A 16,781-nucleotide genomic window follows, 5' to 3' on the forward strand; every position below is an offset into this window, starting at 1 on the left:
GCTGCAGAACACTGACTTTAGAGATGTAGGAGAGCTGCAGAACACTGACTTTAGAGATGTAGAGAGCTGCAGAACACTGACTTTAGAGATGTAGGAGAGCTGCAGAACACTGACTTTAGAGATGTAGGAGAGCTGCAGAACACTGACTTTAGAGATGTAGGAGCTGCAGAACACTGACTTTAGAGATGTAGGAGCTGCAGAACACTGACTTTAGAGATGTAGGAGAGCTGCAGAACACTGACTTTAGAGATGTAGGAGAGCTGCAGAACACTGACTTTAGAGATGTAGGAGCTGCAGAACACTGACTTTAGAGATGTAGGAGAGCTGCAGAACACTGACTTTAGAGATGTAGGAGCTGCAGAACACTGACTTTAGAGATGTAGGAGCTGCAGAACACTGACTTTAGAGATGTAGGAGAGCTGCAGAACACTGACTTTAGAGATGTAGGAGCTGCAGAACACTGACTTTAGAGATGTAGGAGAGCTGCAGAACACTGACTTTAGAGATGTAGGAGCTGCAGAACACTGACTTTAGAGATGTAGGAGAGCTGCAGAACACTGACTTTAGAGATGTAGGAGCTGCAGAACACTGACTTTAGAGATGTAGGAGAGCTGCAGAACACTGACTTTAGAGATGTAGGAGCTGCAGAACACTGACTTTAGAGATGTAGGAGCTGCAGAACACTGACTTTAGAGATGTAGGAGAGCTGCAGAACACTGACTTTAGAGATGTAGGAGCTGCAGAACACTGACTTTAGAGATGTAGGAGCTGCAGAACACTGACTTTAGAGATGTAGGAGAGCTGCAGAACACTGACTTTAGAGATGTAGGAGCTGCAGAACACTGACTTTAGAGATGTAGGAGCTGCAGAACACTGACTTTAGAGATGTAGGAGAGCTGCAGAACACTGACTTTAGAGATGTAGGAGCTGCAGAACACTGACTTTAGAGATGTAGGAGAGCTGCAGAACACTGACTTTAGAGATGTAGGAGCTGCAGAACACTGACTTTAGAGATGTAGGAGAGCTGCAGAACACTGACTTTAGAGATGTAGGAGCTGCAGAACACTGACTTTAGAGATGTAGGAGCTGCAGAACACTGACTTTAGAGATGTAGGAGAGCTGCAGAACACTGACTTTAGAGATGTAGGAGAGCTGCAGAACACTGACTTTAGAGATGTAGGAGAGCTGCAGAACACTGACTTTAGAGATGTAGGAGAGCTGCAGAACACTGACTTTAGAGATGTAGGAGCTGCAGAACACTGACTTTAGAGATGTAGGAGAGCTGCAGAACACTGACTTTAGAGATGTAGGAGCTGCAGAACACTGACTTTAGAGATGTAGGAGCTGCAGAACACTGACTTTAGAGATGTAGGAGAGCTGCAGAACACTGACTTTAGAGATGTAGGAGAGCTGCAGAACACTGACTTTAGAGATGAGGAGCTGCAGAACACTGACTTTAGAGATGTAGGAGAGCTGCAGAACACTGACTTTAGAGATGTAGGAGAGCTGCAGAACACTGACTTTAGAGATGTAGGAGCTGCAGAACACTGACTTTAGAGATGTAGGAGAGCTGCAGAACACTGACTTTAGAGATGTAGGAGCTGCAGAACACTGACTTTAGAGATGTAGGAGAGCTGCAGAACACTGACTTTAGAGATGTAGGAGCTGCAGAACACTGACTTTAGAGATGTAGGAGAGCTGCAGAACACTGACTTTAGAGATGTAGGAGAGCTGCAGAACACTGACTTTAGAGATGTAGGAGCTGCAGAACACTGACTTTAGAGATGTAGGAGCTGCAGAACACTGACCTTTAGAGATGTAGGAGCTGCAGAACACTGACTTTAGAGATGTAGGAGAGCTGCAGAACACTGACTTTAGAGATGTAGGAGAGCTGCAGAACACTGACTTTAGAGATGTAGGAGCTGCAGAACACTGACTTTAGAGATGTAGGAGCTGCAGAACACTGACTTTAGAGATGTAGGAGCTGCAGAACACTGACTTTAGAGATGTAGGAGAGATGCAGAACAGTGACTTTAGAGATGTAGGAGCTGCAGAACACTGACTTTAGAGATGTAGGAGAGCTGCAGAACACTGACTTTAGAGATGTAGGAGAGCTGCAGAACACTGACTTTAGAGATGTAGGAGCTGCAGAACACTGACTTTAGAGATGTAGGAGCTGCAGAACACTGACTTTAGAGATGTAGGAGAGCTGCAGAACACTGACTTTAGAGATGTAGGAGAGCTGCAGAACACTGACTTTAGAGATGTAGGAGCTGCAGAACACTTACTTTAGAGATGTAGGAGAGCTGCAGAACACTGACTTTAGAGATGTAGGAGAGCTGCAGAACACTGACTTTAGAGATGTAGGAGAGCTGCAGAACACTGACTTTAGAGATGTAGGAGCTGCAGAACACTGACTTTAGAGATGTAGGAGAGCTGCAGAACACTGACTTTAGAGATGTAGGAGAGCTGCAGAACACTGACTTTAGAGATGTAGGAGCTGCAGAACACTGACTTTAGAGATGTAGGAGCTGCAGAACACTGACTTTAGAGATGTAGGAGCTGCAGAACACTGACTTTAGAGATGTAGGAGAGCTGCAGAACACTGACTTTAGAGATGCAGGAGCTGCAGAACACTGACTTTAGAGATGTAGGAGAGCTGCAGAACACTGACTTTAGAGATGTAGGAGCTGCAGAACACTGACTTTAGAGATGTAGGAGCTGCAGAACACTGACTTTAGAGATGTAGGAGAGCTGCAGAACACTGACTTTAGAGATGTAGGAGCTGCAGAACACTGACTTTAGAGATGTAGGAGAGCTGCAGAACACTGACTTTAGAGATGTAGGAGAGCTGCAGAACACTGACTTTAGAGATGTAGGAGCTGCAGAACACTGACTTTAGAGATGTAGGAGAGCTGCAGAACACTGACTTTAGAGATGTAGGAGAGCTGCAGAACACTGACTTTAGAGATGTAGGAGAGCTGCAGAACACTGACTTTAGAGATGTAGGAGAGCTGCAGAACACTGACTTTAGAGATGTAGGAGCTGCAGAACACTGACTTTAGAGATGTAGGAGAGCTGCAGAACACTGACTTTAGAGATGTAGGAGAGCTGCAGAACACTGACTTTAGAGATGTAGGAGCTGCAGAACACTGACTTTAGAGATGTAGGAGAGCTGCAGAACACTGACTTTAGAGATGTAGGAGCTGCAGAACACTGACTTTAGAGATGTAGGAGCTGCAGAACACTGACTTTAGAGATGTAGGAGCTGCAGAACACTGACTTTAGAGATGTAGGAGCTGCAGAACACTGACTTTAGAGATGTAGGAGAGCTGCAGAACACTGACTTTAGAGATGTAGGAGAGCTGCAGAACACTGACTTTAGAGATGTAGGAGAGCTGCAAAACACTGACTTTAGAGATGTAGGAGAGCTGCAGAACACTGACTTTAGAGATGTAGGAGAGCTGCAGAACACTGACTTTAGAGATGTAGGAGCTGCAGAACACTGACTTTAGAGATGTAGGAGAGCTGCAGAACACTGACTTTAGAGATGTAGGAGAGCTGCAGAACACTGACTTTAGAGATGTAGGAGCTGCAGAACACTGACTTTAGAGATGTAGGAGAGCTGCAGAACACTGACTTTAGAGATGTAGGAGAGCTGCAGAACACTGACTTTAGAGATGTAGGAGCTGCAGAACACTGACTTTAGAGATGTAGGAGAGCTGCAGAACACTGACTTTAGAGATGTAGGAGAGCTGCAGAACACTGACTTTAGAGATGTAGGAGCTGCAGAACACTGACTTTAGAGATGTAGGAGAGCTGCAGAACACTGACTTTAGAGATGTAGGAGAGCTGCAGAACACTGACTTTAGAGATGTAGGAGCTGCAGAACACTGACTTTAGAGATGTAGGAGAGCTGCAGAACACTGACTTTAGAGATGTAGGAGCTGCAGAACACTGACTTTAGAGATGTAGGAGAGCTGCAGAACACTGACTTTAGAGATGTAGGAGCTGCAGAACACTGACTTTAGAGATGTAGGAGCTGCAGAACACTGACTTTAGAGATGTAGGAGCTGCAGAACACTGACTTTAGAGATGTAGGAGCTGCAGAACACTGACTTTAGAGATGTAGGAGCTGCAGAACACTGACTTTAGAGATGTAGGAGAGCTGTGGGACCTTTGATTTGCAACGATCTCAAGTGCGAGACAGCGGGGCCCGAGCGGGTCGTAAGGCTCGACCTGCACCACCAGACTAGGTCTGAGCGGTCTGAGCGGTCTGAGCGGGTCTGAGCGGTCTGAGCGGTCCGAGCGGTTCGAGCGGTCCGAGCGGTCCGAGCGGTCTGAGCGGGTCAGAGCGGTCCGAGTGGTCTGAGCGGTCTGAGCGGTCTGAGCGGGTCTGAGCGGTCTGAGCGGTCTGAGCGGTCTGAGCGGTCTGAGCGGGTGCTCCGAGTACGTGGCAGTTTAAAGCTCCACTTTCCTCATGGCTCCCAGGCCACACCCGGCTCCTCTTCGGGAGAGGAGCCCCTCGGAGTCCAAAAGCTCTAACATGATCGACAGGAGCACTGGCAGGTCTTTGAATTGTAGAATCTTGTTGTTGTTGTTGTTGTTGTTGTTGTTGTTGTCTGCAGCTTTAACATGGTTGATACTTCATATTGTTCTGCCAAACACGATAAGTCTAAAAGAACAAAGTTTAGACCGTGACACTCGCACTCTGCAGAATCATGACCCAAAGCTGAGACACACATCACATACATTAGCATCACATACATTAGCATCACATACATTAGCATCACATACATTAGCATCACATACATTAGCATCACATACATTAGCATCACATACATTAGCATCACATACATTAGCATCACATACATTAGCATCATTCCACTGTCTACACACTACATTTCTGGAATCGATACACTAAATATATAGCCGAGAGTCACAAACGGAAAGATTGCTATCTGTGTAAACACATGTCCCCATAGCAACCACCTCCCCACATGTGCTGCCTCTTCCTGTGCCTGACCCATCCAACAGGTCACCTGACCCATCCAACAGGTCACCTGACCTATCCAACAGGTCACCTGACCTCCAGGTCACCCGACCTCCAGGTCACCCGACCTCCAGGTCACCTGACCTCCAGGTCACCTGACCTCCAGGTCACCTGACACTCTGATATCTCTAGATTATGCTAAACTTCTGAGATAGTTTGAAGATAGTTTGGTCCGTGTGGAAAAATGATAACTCATATCTCACAACTTAGAAGTGGGACCACTCTTTGGACCAGCCCACATTAAACCTGGCTCTACATTCACATGCTTCACAGGATGATTAGTAAGATGGTTTCTGCCCAATTTGTGTCCATTCCAATGACAGGACCTGTCAGGACCTGACAGGACCTGACAGGATCACTCCACCTGGTGATCCTGATGATGTGAGTGACTCAGATGACGACTCCATCTGCAGAGGATCCATTAGTTTCAAATGTAACTAAAACAAATTACATTAGAACCATTTGGTTTTGTTATTAGGCCCGAGCGCCACAAGCTGCGAGAGGCCTATTAATCTCGTAAGGCCGTGCGAAGCACGGCTGCAAAAGTGCGCACGTAGTGCGCACGAAATCGAGCGCGAAGCGCTCGCCCACTTCCAAACACTCACTAACGCACTCCTTCACTCACGCACGCCACGTGCAGACTAATTAGTAGTGGGAAAATGGAACATTACCGTTGTAAAGCAAGTACCATATAAAGCACTCATTTGCTCTAAGTAGCTCACAAATACGTTCCATCTCTTGCATGTTCCGTTCATATAAACATGTAATGCAAAAATTGAACATTATTACTGTTTAGAGGGCCAAAAACACAAAGTGGGCGGAGCCGTCAGTGACCAGGGACCCACACCATGAGGTAGGAAAGCGCAAGCGCTTTCCGAAAATGTATAGTTTATGATATTTGAAAAATGGGAAACATTGTTTTCGCATCGGAATATTATTCTTTCTTCTTCTTCTTTGCGCCCCCAAATGTACCAAAAATGCATTGAGAAATAGGAAATGACCCAAAAAAAATATGATGGTAGAATCATGAAATTTGGCGCAGAGGTAGATGGCGACAAGAGAAGTAAAAAATATTATTACGGCAACGCCGTCCGCCCAACCAAATGTCGGCCATATTGCTTCAAAAATGGCTAAGCATGACTCGGGAGTTTTTCCAAACGTTGTACTTTTACGAACTCCTCTCAGGGCGTTGGCCCTAAAAAGCTGAAATTGTGTGAAAATGCTACTGAGGAGTGGGACATCAAAAGTTATTCAAATGACATTGACCCTGTCACGGTCTCTGTGGGTTTGGGCGAAGCCGCAAACTTTAGCTAGAATTTCAGAAATCTCCCAAATTTAACATTTCTGCCGTTTGCGCAGATAAAGTCCGAATTGCGTCAAATTAAAATCAGTTGTTAAACTTGCCCTAAACCTACTTGAAGTGAAAATGAGGTTAAATGTCTAGTTTTGCGAAATTATATGAAATTTGACACCCAACTCAATTTTAGCATCCCCATCAAAAAAGTCAATGACCCATGTCATAATTGTTATGGTTTTGCCGTAGCGATGACCAAAACCTCCCATGTTATTCCAATGGGGAAATCGCCAGAACATGTTTACACTTTAGACTTTCACAAACTCCTCCCCCTCAGGGCTTTAGCCCTATTAACCTGAAATTTGGTGAGACTCATCTTCAGGACCATCAAAAGTTATCCACATTTTTATTCTAAGAGTCACGGTGTCTGTGCGGCAAAGCCGCACATTTTGCCAAGAATTCAAAATAAAATTGCTTTTTGATGTAAAACAAAGGGGAGAAGATGTGACAGCGTCACAGATTCAGCAGTAGATGTAATAAAAGGACAATTGGGGCGCGTTAGCGCCCCCTCCTCTTGCGGCGTGGCGGCGGCGGCGTGGCGAGGGCCGATCATTGCCGCTTGCGGCTTTAATTTCATTTATTCTTAATCTTATACTTCACCTAATCACAGGGGGAGAAGGCCCATGTGCATTTCAAATACATGTGATAATTCTGTGGTAATGTGAGGATTGAGACACTGGTTTAAAGTGTTATAAAAGGTTTATCCTCTGGACAAGTGTTAAGTGTTTCTCCTTTGACAGATTTGATGATGTGCTTCACCTTCTTCTGATTTTCAGGTTGTTGATTTACTTATATTGATTGATACATTGTTGACATTTATGCTAATGATTAATAATAAAACAAAGGTTTAATTTTAATCAGAAGGAGGGAATTGTGATGTAAAAATGTCATAAAACTTAGGTCTTATTATGTGTGTAACATCCGGGTCACACTTGTGGCTCTAAGTTAAGATAAGATAAGATAAGTTAAGATAAGTTAAGATAAGATAAGTTAAGATAAGATAAGATAAGATAAGATAAGATAAGTTAAGATAAGATAAGATAAGATAAGTTAAGATAAGATAAGATAAGATAAGTTAAGATAAGATAAGATAAGATAAGTTAAGATAAGATAAGATAAGATAAGATAAGATAAGTTAAGTTAAGATAAGATAAGATAAGATAAGTTAAGTTAAGATAAGTTAAGATAAGATAAGATAAGTTAAGTTAAGATAAGATAAGATAAGATAAGATAAGTTAAGTTAAGATAAGTTAAGTTAAGATAAGATAAGATAAGATAAGATAAGTTAAGATAAGATAAGTTAAGATAAGATAAGATAAGCTAAGATAAGATACGATAAGATAAGATAAGTGAAGATAAGATAAGATAAGATAAGATAATCCTTTAATGTCCACACATTACATTGTTACATTAAGAAGTTTCAAAAACACTCTTATGAACAAAACACAAAACTCCTCTTGTATCTTCATAGGGAATGGAGGGGGGGAAATAAAATAGATAAATCAAATAAAACGATAAAGATAAAAATAAGATAATAATAAAATAATAATAATAAAATAAAGTAAAAATAGCTAGCATAAGACTAAATAATACTAATAGTAAGTAAGTAAACAAAATATAACACTCTTATTTACATCAGTTGTATGCACATGAATATGGCCTTAATTGCGTGTGAGTACGACAGTATTGCACATGAATATGATGGTATTGCACATGGTTAAATCAGTATTGCACGTGTTCAGGGCAGTGTTTGTTATACAGTGACAGCAGCAGAAGGACAAACTGCGAAACCTTTCCTTCACACAGCGAGGGTGGATCAGTCACTGAAGCTGCTCTCCAGAAGGGACAGAGTGTCCTGCAGGGGACAGAGTGTCCCGCAGGGGACAGAGTGTCCCGCAGGGGGCGACACTCATGGTCCAGCATAGATGTGAGTTTAGCCAGGACCCTTCTGTCCCCCACCTCCTGCACCGAGTCCAGAGGACAGCCCAGGACGGAGCTGTGTCCAGCCTCTTCCTCTCCCTCTCTGTGATGCTGCTGCTCCAGCAGACCACACCTACAGGAGCTGATGCACCACAGAGTCGGAGAAGGTCTTCAGGAGCGGCCCTGTCAGGAGTGGCCCTGTCACTCCAAAAGACCTGAGTCTCCTCAGGAGGTAGAGCCCACTCTGGCTCTTCCTGTACAGTCTGTGTTATGAGTCCAGTTCAGTTTGTGGTTCAGATGAACACCAGGTCCTTGTATGAGTCACTCTCTCAATGTCCCGTCCCTGGATGTTCACTGGTGAGGGGGGCGTGGCCTCTCTGGAAGTCCACCACCATCTCCTTGGTCTTCCCCGTGTTGATGAGGAGGTGGTTCCACAAAGCCCTGCTCCAGTCCTCTGTCCTCCACATCATCGTCCGTGATGAGTCTGATGATGGCAGAGTGGTCAGAGAACTTCTGCAGGACACAACTGTCCATGTCTGAGGTCTGCAGTGTAAAGGGTGAAGAGAAAGGGCGCAAGGACGGTGCCCTGGGGCCCACACACTGCAGGTCCCCTACACTGCAGGTCCCACACTTCAGGTCCCCACACTGCAGGTCCCCCACACTGCAGGTCCCACACTTCAGGTCCCCACACTGCAGGTCCCCCATACTGCAGGTCCCCACACTGCAGGTCCCCCACACTGCAGGCCCCTCAGATTGCAGGTCCGAGTGTCAGACACACAGTCCCGGGCTCTCACAAACTAGAGTTGGTCTGTGAGGTAGTCCAGGATCCAATCTGCAGGTCGTACTTCACACCACCCGTCTCCAGCTTGTCCCTCAGGAGCTGATGGTGTTGAAGGCGCTGGAGAGATGAAAGAACAGGATCCTCACAGAGCTGCCAGGCTTCTCCAGGTGAGAGAGAGAGAGCGGTGCAGCAGGAGATGATGGCGTCCTCCACTCCGATGCCAGACCGGTATGCAAACTGCAGCGGGTCCATGGTTGATCAAACCTCAAGAAGGGAGTATTTAAATCATTCACCCACTGTAGATCCCCCTCCGTCTGGACAGGGGGGACTTTGAAGCCTGAGGTGGTTTTCAGGCTCCTCCCACTCCCTGAATGTTCTGCTGCTGCAGCTGCTCCTCCTCTTGTAGCTTCCTCCTGATCTTCCTCCTCAGCTCCTTCTGCACAGTCTTCAGCTCCTCCTTGTTCCCTGACCTGAAGGCTCTTCTTCTTCTCCTTCAGCAGAGCCTTCAGTTCACGGTTAATCCACGGCTTGTTGTTTGGAAAACACCGTCCGGAGGGAACAATGTTCTCAAAACAGAAGTTGATGTAGTCCGTGATGCTCTGTGATGGTGCTGATGTCCTGATGCTCTGTGATGGTGTTGATGTCCTGATGCTCTGTGATGGTTTTGATGTCCTCCCCATGTGGGCCATAGAGCTCAGTCCAGACAGTGCTGCTGAAGCAGTCCCTCAGAGCCTCCTCGCTCTCAGCAGAGCACCTCCTCACCACACGGGGAACCACAGGCTGCCTGTGCACCATGGGTTCATACACAGGCCTCAGATGTACAAGGGTGTGGTCCGAGCTGACCAGGGGAGGGAGGGGGGAGGAGCCTCCTGGTGTTGGCAAAGAATAAATCCAGTGTTCTATTGTCTCTGGTGGGGCAGGTGACATACTGGTGTATGTGGCGTGGTGTATGAGAAGCGTGGTTAAAGTCACCAGAGACGAGGAAGAGAGCCTGCGGGTGCTCCACAGGCATTGTCAGCGTTAGCAGACGGGGCTACGTACAGTGTTATTACAATAACGTGTGAGAACTCCCGGGGCAGATAATATGGCCTCATGCTAACGGCTAACAGTTCAATGTCTCTGTTACACAGTTGTTCTCTGACTGTGATGTGGCTTGATCTACACCACCTTTCATGAACAAATACCGCAAGGCCTCCACTTCTTCTGTTTCCACTCTCCCTCGTCCGGTCTGCGCGAAGAAGATGAAAATGTTCCAAAGCAACAGTATGATCCGGGATTTCTGGGGTTAGCCAGGTCTCTGTGAGCAAAATGATGCTACAGTCTTTGTAATCCCTTTCGTATCTTATAAGACTTGCCAGCTCCGCCGTCTTATTTTGAAGGGACCACACGTTTCCCATGACGACCTTCTGTACCGCGGGTCTGAAGCAGCCCTTCTTCTCCCGGAGCTTGGCACCAGTGCGCCTGCCTTTCTCAAAATCTCTCCCGGAAGGGTGTGCTTTCTCCCGGGAAAATGAGAAACAGCTCCTGAGCCGCGCAAATAAGTCCAAATCAACGCGTGTCCAGCGTATCCGGCAAGTGGATGTATGTAAAATATTTACAAAAATGAAATGAAAAAGGGCATAGAAAGTTCGGAAAGGTTTGAAAAAGAGGAGGACGTTGTAACGCAGCAGCCAGCCTCACCGGCGCCTGAAGCCAGGCTCTGCAGACGTCCCTGTGAAAACAGACTGACAGCTGCGGATCCAAGGACGTCTCACATGTGGTAGAACATTGAGTGTGTTTTTCTGTAATATGTTTCGACTGGTTTTGTGCATATGCGGCACCTGTTGTGCCTTAATAACTTGAACTCAATCTTTGTTCTGGTCCAGACCAGGGAGGAAGAGACAAATGTCATGGAGAGCATTTTGGCTGTGCACGGCTGAAATAAATATGCACTTTTGAACAAGAAAACTTATATAAATATATATTATATTTCGCCTCATTTCTCTGCCATTTGTTACAGAATAGTTTCCACAACAGGTTCAATTCCCTCCAGATGTCAATCACAAAACGTCTTCTTTCTTGTTCCTCCAGAGCCTCTTGAGCTCCACACGTCTAATTTAGCTGAATGTGAAGGTTCCACTCTCCTCCACAGATCAGGGTTTCCTCAGAGTGGTTTCAGGGTCAGGGTCAGGGTTCCCTCACAGTGGGTCAGGGGTCAGGGTTCCCTCAGAGTGGTTCAGGGTCAGGGTTCCCTCAGAGTGGTTCACAGTCAGATCCATGACCTCAGCAGAGAAAGTGATATCGCCCCCTGGTGGAGCAGACACGTTTAAAAGAGTGAAAACATTTCCATTAATATTCCCTTTAACCAGTTCATATCTGACCTCTTTATCTTTACATTCAAAACTGTTCAAAATTATTCGTTTGAAATCAAATTTGCAACTCTCCTTCTATGTTTGCCTTTGTGTGATAAATAATGGGATTGTTTATAACAATTTTGTTAGTTTTTGATGTTCAGAGTCATTCAGATGTGTCTCTTGTAAATATATAAATTCTTTCTTTTTTCATGTTTGTTAAATGTTTGTTGGTTTGATTGGGTTCAGTGCCGTTCACGTTGAAGGATGCGACTTGTAACACTTCCGATGCCATTTGCTCGATTGTATTGATCATACCGTTGAGAACTCTTGAATATTTTTAATCTCTCTGGTCAAAAACAACAAACAAACACAAGAACCATAGGAACACAGAACAGCTGAAAGGGTAAAAAAGAAAACGTTGAGCTTGACGTTCTTCCCGTCCAGGAGCGCGGAGAGGGTCGGCTTCTGCGCCTGAGTGCAGGTCCACAAAGCTTTAGTTGTTTACCTTCGCAGAGTCGCAGTCCTGCTCGATCTGGTATTTGGCAGCGATGCCAAAGCGAGTGTTGCTGTTGCCCGCAGTCCAGGCCAGGTTCATGGCCGTTTCCAGTTTATCGTTCACCTTCTGGCAGATGGAGCCGCCGAAATCTGTGCCGTCATTTACGTTATTGTGGAGCTGGAACCCATCGGTCGAGCAGCCCACGGCGAAGTTACTCTGGGTGATGCTGTTGCAGCCGGCCTTGAACGTGGTCTGGTACCCGGCAAGCCAGCCCTCGTACTCGACCGCCGCAATGCCGTGGGCCGCCGCGCCGTTAACGTCGACGTTTATGTGCTTGCACCTGTAGACTGCCTTCACCTTACCGCCCTTCTTCCCAGTGTTTGGTGAGAAAGACGAGTCGAACGTCAACTTGAGGCTTTTGAGCAGCTGGTCAACGATGATCTTCGTGGCCGAAGTGTTGTCTGTGTTCACCTTCTCGGTAAACGTTAGGCCGTGCTCAGACCACTTGTACTTGGTCTCCAGGGATCCGTTCACTTTGCTGGTCTCGGGGTGGCTGAGCCGGTGCTCGTGAACTCCAGACCATTCTCCAACTTTGTTTCAAGTCCAGTTTCCGAATCAGAATCAGAATAAAGTTTATTGCCATTTGTCAATGAACAGGATTCACGGACATTGGAACTTGTCCTGGTGCAACACAAACATCAAACACTGAACAATGAATACAAAAACAAAGGACAATAAATAACTACCGGGTATTAAAAATAGGAAGGTAGAGTTAAAAACAGACATGATATGTACATGAAATAAAATATGTAGTGCAATAAAAAGTGAACAGTGAGTGCAAAGTGCTTGCTCCTGCCTGAGGGGAGTGGCCTCCTGCCTAAGGGAAGCGGTTCAAACAGTTCATGTGCCGGTGAGAAGGGTCGGCTGTGATCCGACCTGTACGTCCCAGAGTCCTGCAGACGTACAGGTCCTGCAGAGATGGAAGTCCGATCACCTTCTCAGCAGAGGGCGCTGTAGTTTCTGTTTGCCTCTGGCTGCGGCTCCAGCGTACCACATGGTGATGGAGGAGGTGAGGAGGAGGTGATGGAGGAGGTGATGGAGGAGGTGACGGAGGAGGTGATGGAGGAGGTGATGGAGGAGGTGATGGAGGAGGTGATGGAGGAGGTGATGGAGGAGGTGATGGAGGAGGTGATGGAGGAGGTGATGGAGGAGGTGATGGAGGAGGTGATGGAGGAGGTGATGGAGGAGGTGATGGAGGAGTGATGGAGGAGGTGAGGAGGAGGTGATGGAGGAGGTGATGGAGGAGGTGAGGATGGACTCAATGATGGCCGTCTAGAACTGCACCATCATCGCCGCTGGCAGCTTTGCTTTCTTCAGCTGCCGCAGGAATTAATCCTCAGCTGGGCCTTCCCGGTGAGAGAGTTGATAGTGGGCCCCCACTTGAGGTCCCGGGTGATGGTGATACCGAGAAAGAGGAGGGAGTTCACAGTGGTGATGGGGGAGTCTGTGATGGTGAGGGGGGGCTGGGGGGCTGGGGGCTTTCCTGAAGTCCACTGTTTTCTTGGCGTTGAACTCCAGGTTGTTACAGCTGCACCAGCCGCTCCACCTCCTGTAGACAGACTCATCCCCGTCCCAGATGAGCCCGATGAGGGTGGTGTCGTCATGGTGATGAGGGTGGTGTCATCATGATGATGAGGGTTTTGTCGTCATGGTGATGAGGGTGGTGTCGTCATGATGATGAGGGTTTTGTCGTCATGGTGATGAGGGTGGTGTCGTCATGGCGATGAGGGTGGTGTCGTCCGCAAACTTGATTAGTTTTACGGAGTCGTGGCTGGAGGTGTAGCAGTTTGTGTACAGGGAGAAGAGCAGGGGAGAAAGTACACAGCTCTGTGGAGCTCCTGTGCTGATAGTCCAAGTGTCTGAGACATTCTTCCCCAGCCGCGAGGGACTTGAGGTGGGGAAGGACCAGGCGCTCAAATGACTTCATGACTACAGACGTCAGCGCCACAGGTCTGAGGTGGCCACAGTGGGGGAGCAGGGGTCAAATCTGCAGTAGAAAGTATTTAGTTGTTGGGCCAGTTTTCTGTCATCTACAGAAGGGGATCTCTTGGCTTGTAGTTTGTGAGAAGCCGGAGCCCTCTCCACACAGAGGCGGGGCCACTCCACACAGAGGCGGGGTCACTCAAAACAGAGGCGGGGTCACTCCACACAGAGGCGGGGTCACTCCACACAGAGGCGGGGTCACTCCACAGAGAGGCGGGGTCACTCCACACAGAGGCGGGGTCACTCCACACAGAGGCGGGGTCACTCCACACAGAGGCGGGGTCACTCCACACAGAGGCGGGGTCACTCCACACAGAGGCGGGGTCACTCAACACAGAGGCGGGGTTGTTGTACGAGAACTACTGCTCCAGACGCGTGTTGTACTGAGATCTAGCTCAGTGTTGTACTGAGATCTAGCTCTCCTCCACCTCCTTACTGAACCCGTACTTTGCCTCTTTGTAGTGCTCTCTGTCTCCGGCCCTGTGCGCTCTCTGTTTCCGGCCCTGTCCATGTATTCATCCAAACTGTCTGTGGCAGCTCTGAAAACCTCCCAGTCTGTGATGTCACGTAGCTCCTCCTCCACTGCCTCATTGGTCCACCTCTTGGAAGTCCTCACTACATGTTTGAGGAGCTTCAGCCTCTGTCTGTACGTGGGGATCAGATGAATCATGACGTGGTCTGACGAGCCCAGCGCAGCTCGGGCCACAGCACGGAAGACGTTATTGATTGTTGTGCAGCAGTGATCCATCGTGTTCTGCTCTCTGGTCGAGATTTTAATAAGCTGTCTGTACTTTGGTAGTTCATGGCTAAGATTTCCCTTGTTAAAATCGCCCAGGATAATTCCCAGGGAATCCGGATAGGTCTGCTCTACTTTTCTGATCTGCTCCGCGAGCACACGCTCAGCGGGATGTAAACAGCAGCCAGAATGAATGAGGCAAACTCACGTGGAGAGTAGAGCCCGAAACCATTGCCCTTGGTGAAGACGTCCCTGGCGGACTTCCCCAGGTTGACGTGAGTGGGACCCCGTGGTTTCGATGCAGCGAGCGGAGAGAAGGAGGCTGTTGTGGATGTACTCCAGCATCGTCATCCTGGGCCGAAGCGCCTCCATCTCGGCTCCTACTGTGTGCAGATTGTCAGCATTGTCTGAAAGCGTCCATGCATAATCCAGTTACTCTTTCTGATTTCACCTGAGCGGCGACTGCAGCAGATACGGCCGGGCCCATGGCCTCTGTCACCTCGGCTCTAAGAGACTCCATGACATGCTGCACTTCAGACATCTTAAGCCATATCTGATGATCTGTTATATTCTCTCCCTCTTCCGATGCAGAGAAGTCATGAGAATCTACATCTGGGAGGGACTGCTGTTCTCCCAGTCAGTTTTGCTAGCCATGTTAGCCTCATTTGCTTTGTTAGCTTGTGCGGGCTGTTTTCCAATGGGATCGTGGGTCATCAGCTTTGTTTGTTTTGGTGCCGTAGTGTTACCGGATTTGTGTATTCCTTGTTTAATCATCCCTTGTTCTTCTTCTTTGGGATTAGGTGGGTCAAACGATGATTTTAAAGCTATGATTGCTGCAGCTGTGTTGGGTGCATCTACTCAAAGCGCCGGCAAGACCGGAAGTCGAAACACAATTGTTTCATAGTATTTATTATATTTTCACTTCCCCCTGGAGGGCCGGGCCCAGGCGTTGCGTATGTCTCTGCACTGCACTCCGTAGATGATGGGGTTTGCAGCCCCAGGCACCACGACAAACAGAATGCCTGCCAGCTTCCTGTAGTCAGAGTACTGAGGGAACCGGTGCAGCGTGATGACCACAGCTCCACTCAGCAGCATCAGCAGGTACACCAGCAGGTGAGTTGAGCAGGTCTGCAGGGCGCGGCGATTCAGGCTGGAGCTGTTGGTCCTCAGACACACCAGCGTGATCTTGCCGTAGGTCAGGAGAACAGACCCGATGGAGGCGCTCAGCAGCAGCACGGTGTAGAGCAGCCCGAACACGTTGTTGATCAGGGTACTCTCACACGACAGCTTGAACAGAGAGGCGTTATCGCAGTATGGGTTTGCGATCATAGAGCGACAGCGAGTTAGCCGCACCGACAGACCAATCAGAATGCTCACCATCACCACAGCCACGCCCCATGCTGATGCCATTAGCTTCACTAGCATCCGACCGCTCATGATCGTGGTGTAGTGCAGCGGGTCGCATATGGCCACGTAACGGTCAAACGCCATGATCATGAGGATGATGTGGGATGTGGTCCCGGACAACTGAGTGACATAGGCCTGAGTTACACATTCGGGGTACGAGATGAGGCGCTCTGAGGGTGCTCTGAGCATGTCAGCGAGTAACCGTGGGATGACGTGAGTACCACCGATGATGTCGTTGATGCAGAGGTTACACAGCAGCAGGTACACGGGCTGGTGCAGACTGCGCTCCCTCAGGATCAGGAACATGTTGCCCACGTTTCCCACCATTATAAGGACATAAGACAGGAGGAAGATGGAGAAGACAGCGAGGAAAGGGCTGTGAGACAAGGACAGGCCTTCCATCTGCAGCAGGGCACTACTGCGGTTCTCCATTCACCTGTGAGATCACACACATGAGATATGTTCATGTCAGTGTGTGAATGTACTGTAGAGGTAAATGCAACACACACTTTAAGTCAGGGGTGTCCAAACCTTTTTCACACAGGTCCGCATTTTGAAACTTATACTGAGCAGAGGGCCACAAACAACCCAACAATGTCGAATTTGTTGAATGACAAAGTGAATAAACTGAAATTTTACATTTGACATAGTTTTGATG

General features: G+C 47.7%; 2 protein-coding genes and 1 pseudogene across 2 annotated transcripts in view; 1 reads left to right on the plus strand and 2 right to left on the minus strand.

Annotated features, from left to right (window-relative positions):
• LOC140374739 (Na(+)/citrate cotransporter-like) overlaps positions 1-5,168 on the plus strand; it is a 69,619-nt gene extending 64,451 nt beyond the window's left edge. Inside the window, exon 11 of the mRNA XM_072461739.1 lies at positions 4,986-5,168. Coding sequence (XP_072317840.1) covers positions 4,986-5,168 — 183 coding nt within the window. The remainder of the gene's footprint in view (positions 1-4,985) is intronic.
• A 6,766-nt stretch (positions 5,169-11,934) lies between these two features.
• Positions 11,935-15,257, minus strand: LOC140374740 (non-selective voltage-gated ion channel VDAC1 pseudogene; annotated as a pseudogene).
• A 353-nt stretch (positions 15,258-15,610) lies between these two features.
• LOC140374772 (olfactory receptor 2H2-like) lies at positions 15,611-16,557 on the minus strand. Its single transcript, XM_072461771.1, has one exon. It carries the CDS (start codon positions 16,553-16,555, stop codon positions 15,635-15,637), a length of 921 nt encoding a protein of 306 aa, XP_072317872.1. The 5' UTR covers positions 16,556-16,557; the 3' UTR covers positions 15,611-15,634.
• Between the last annotated feature and the right edge of the window lie 224 nt (positions 16,558-16,781).

This window comes from Eucyclogobius newberryi, unplaced genomic scaffold, assembly GCF_026437365.1.
Source record: "Eucyclogobius newberryi isolate DKJ021-1_F unplaced genomic scaffold, fEucNew1.0.hap1 SCAF_31, whole genome shotgun sequence".
Classification (NCBI taxonomy): Eukaryota; Metazoa; Chordata; class Actinopteri; order Gobiiformes; family Gobiidae; genus Eucyclogobius; species Eucyclogobius newberryi.

Coding starts and splice junctions, on each gene's coding strand:
- LOC140374772 (XM_072461771.1), bottom strand. CDS start 16,555: ATGGAGAACCGCAGTAGTGCCCTGCTGCAGATGGAAGGCCTGTCCTTG.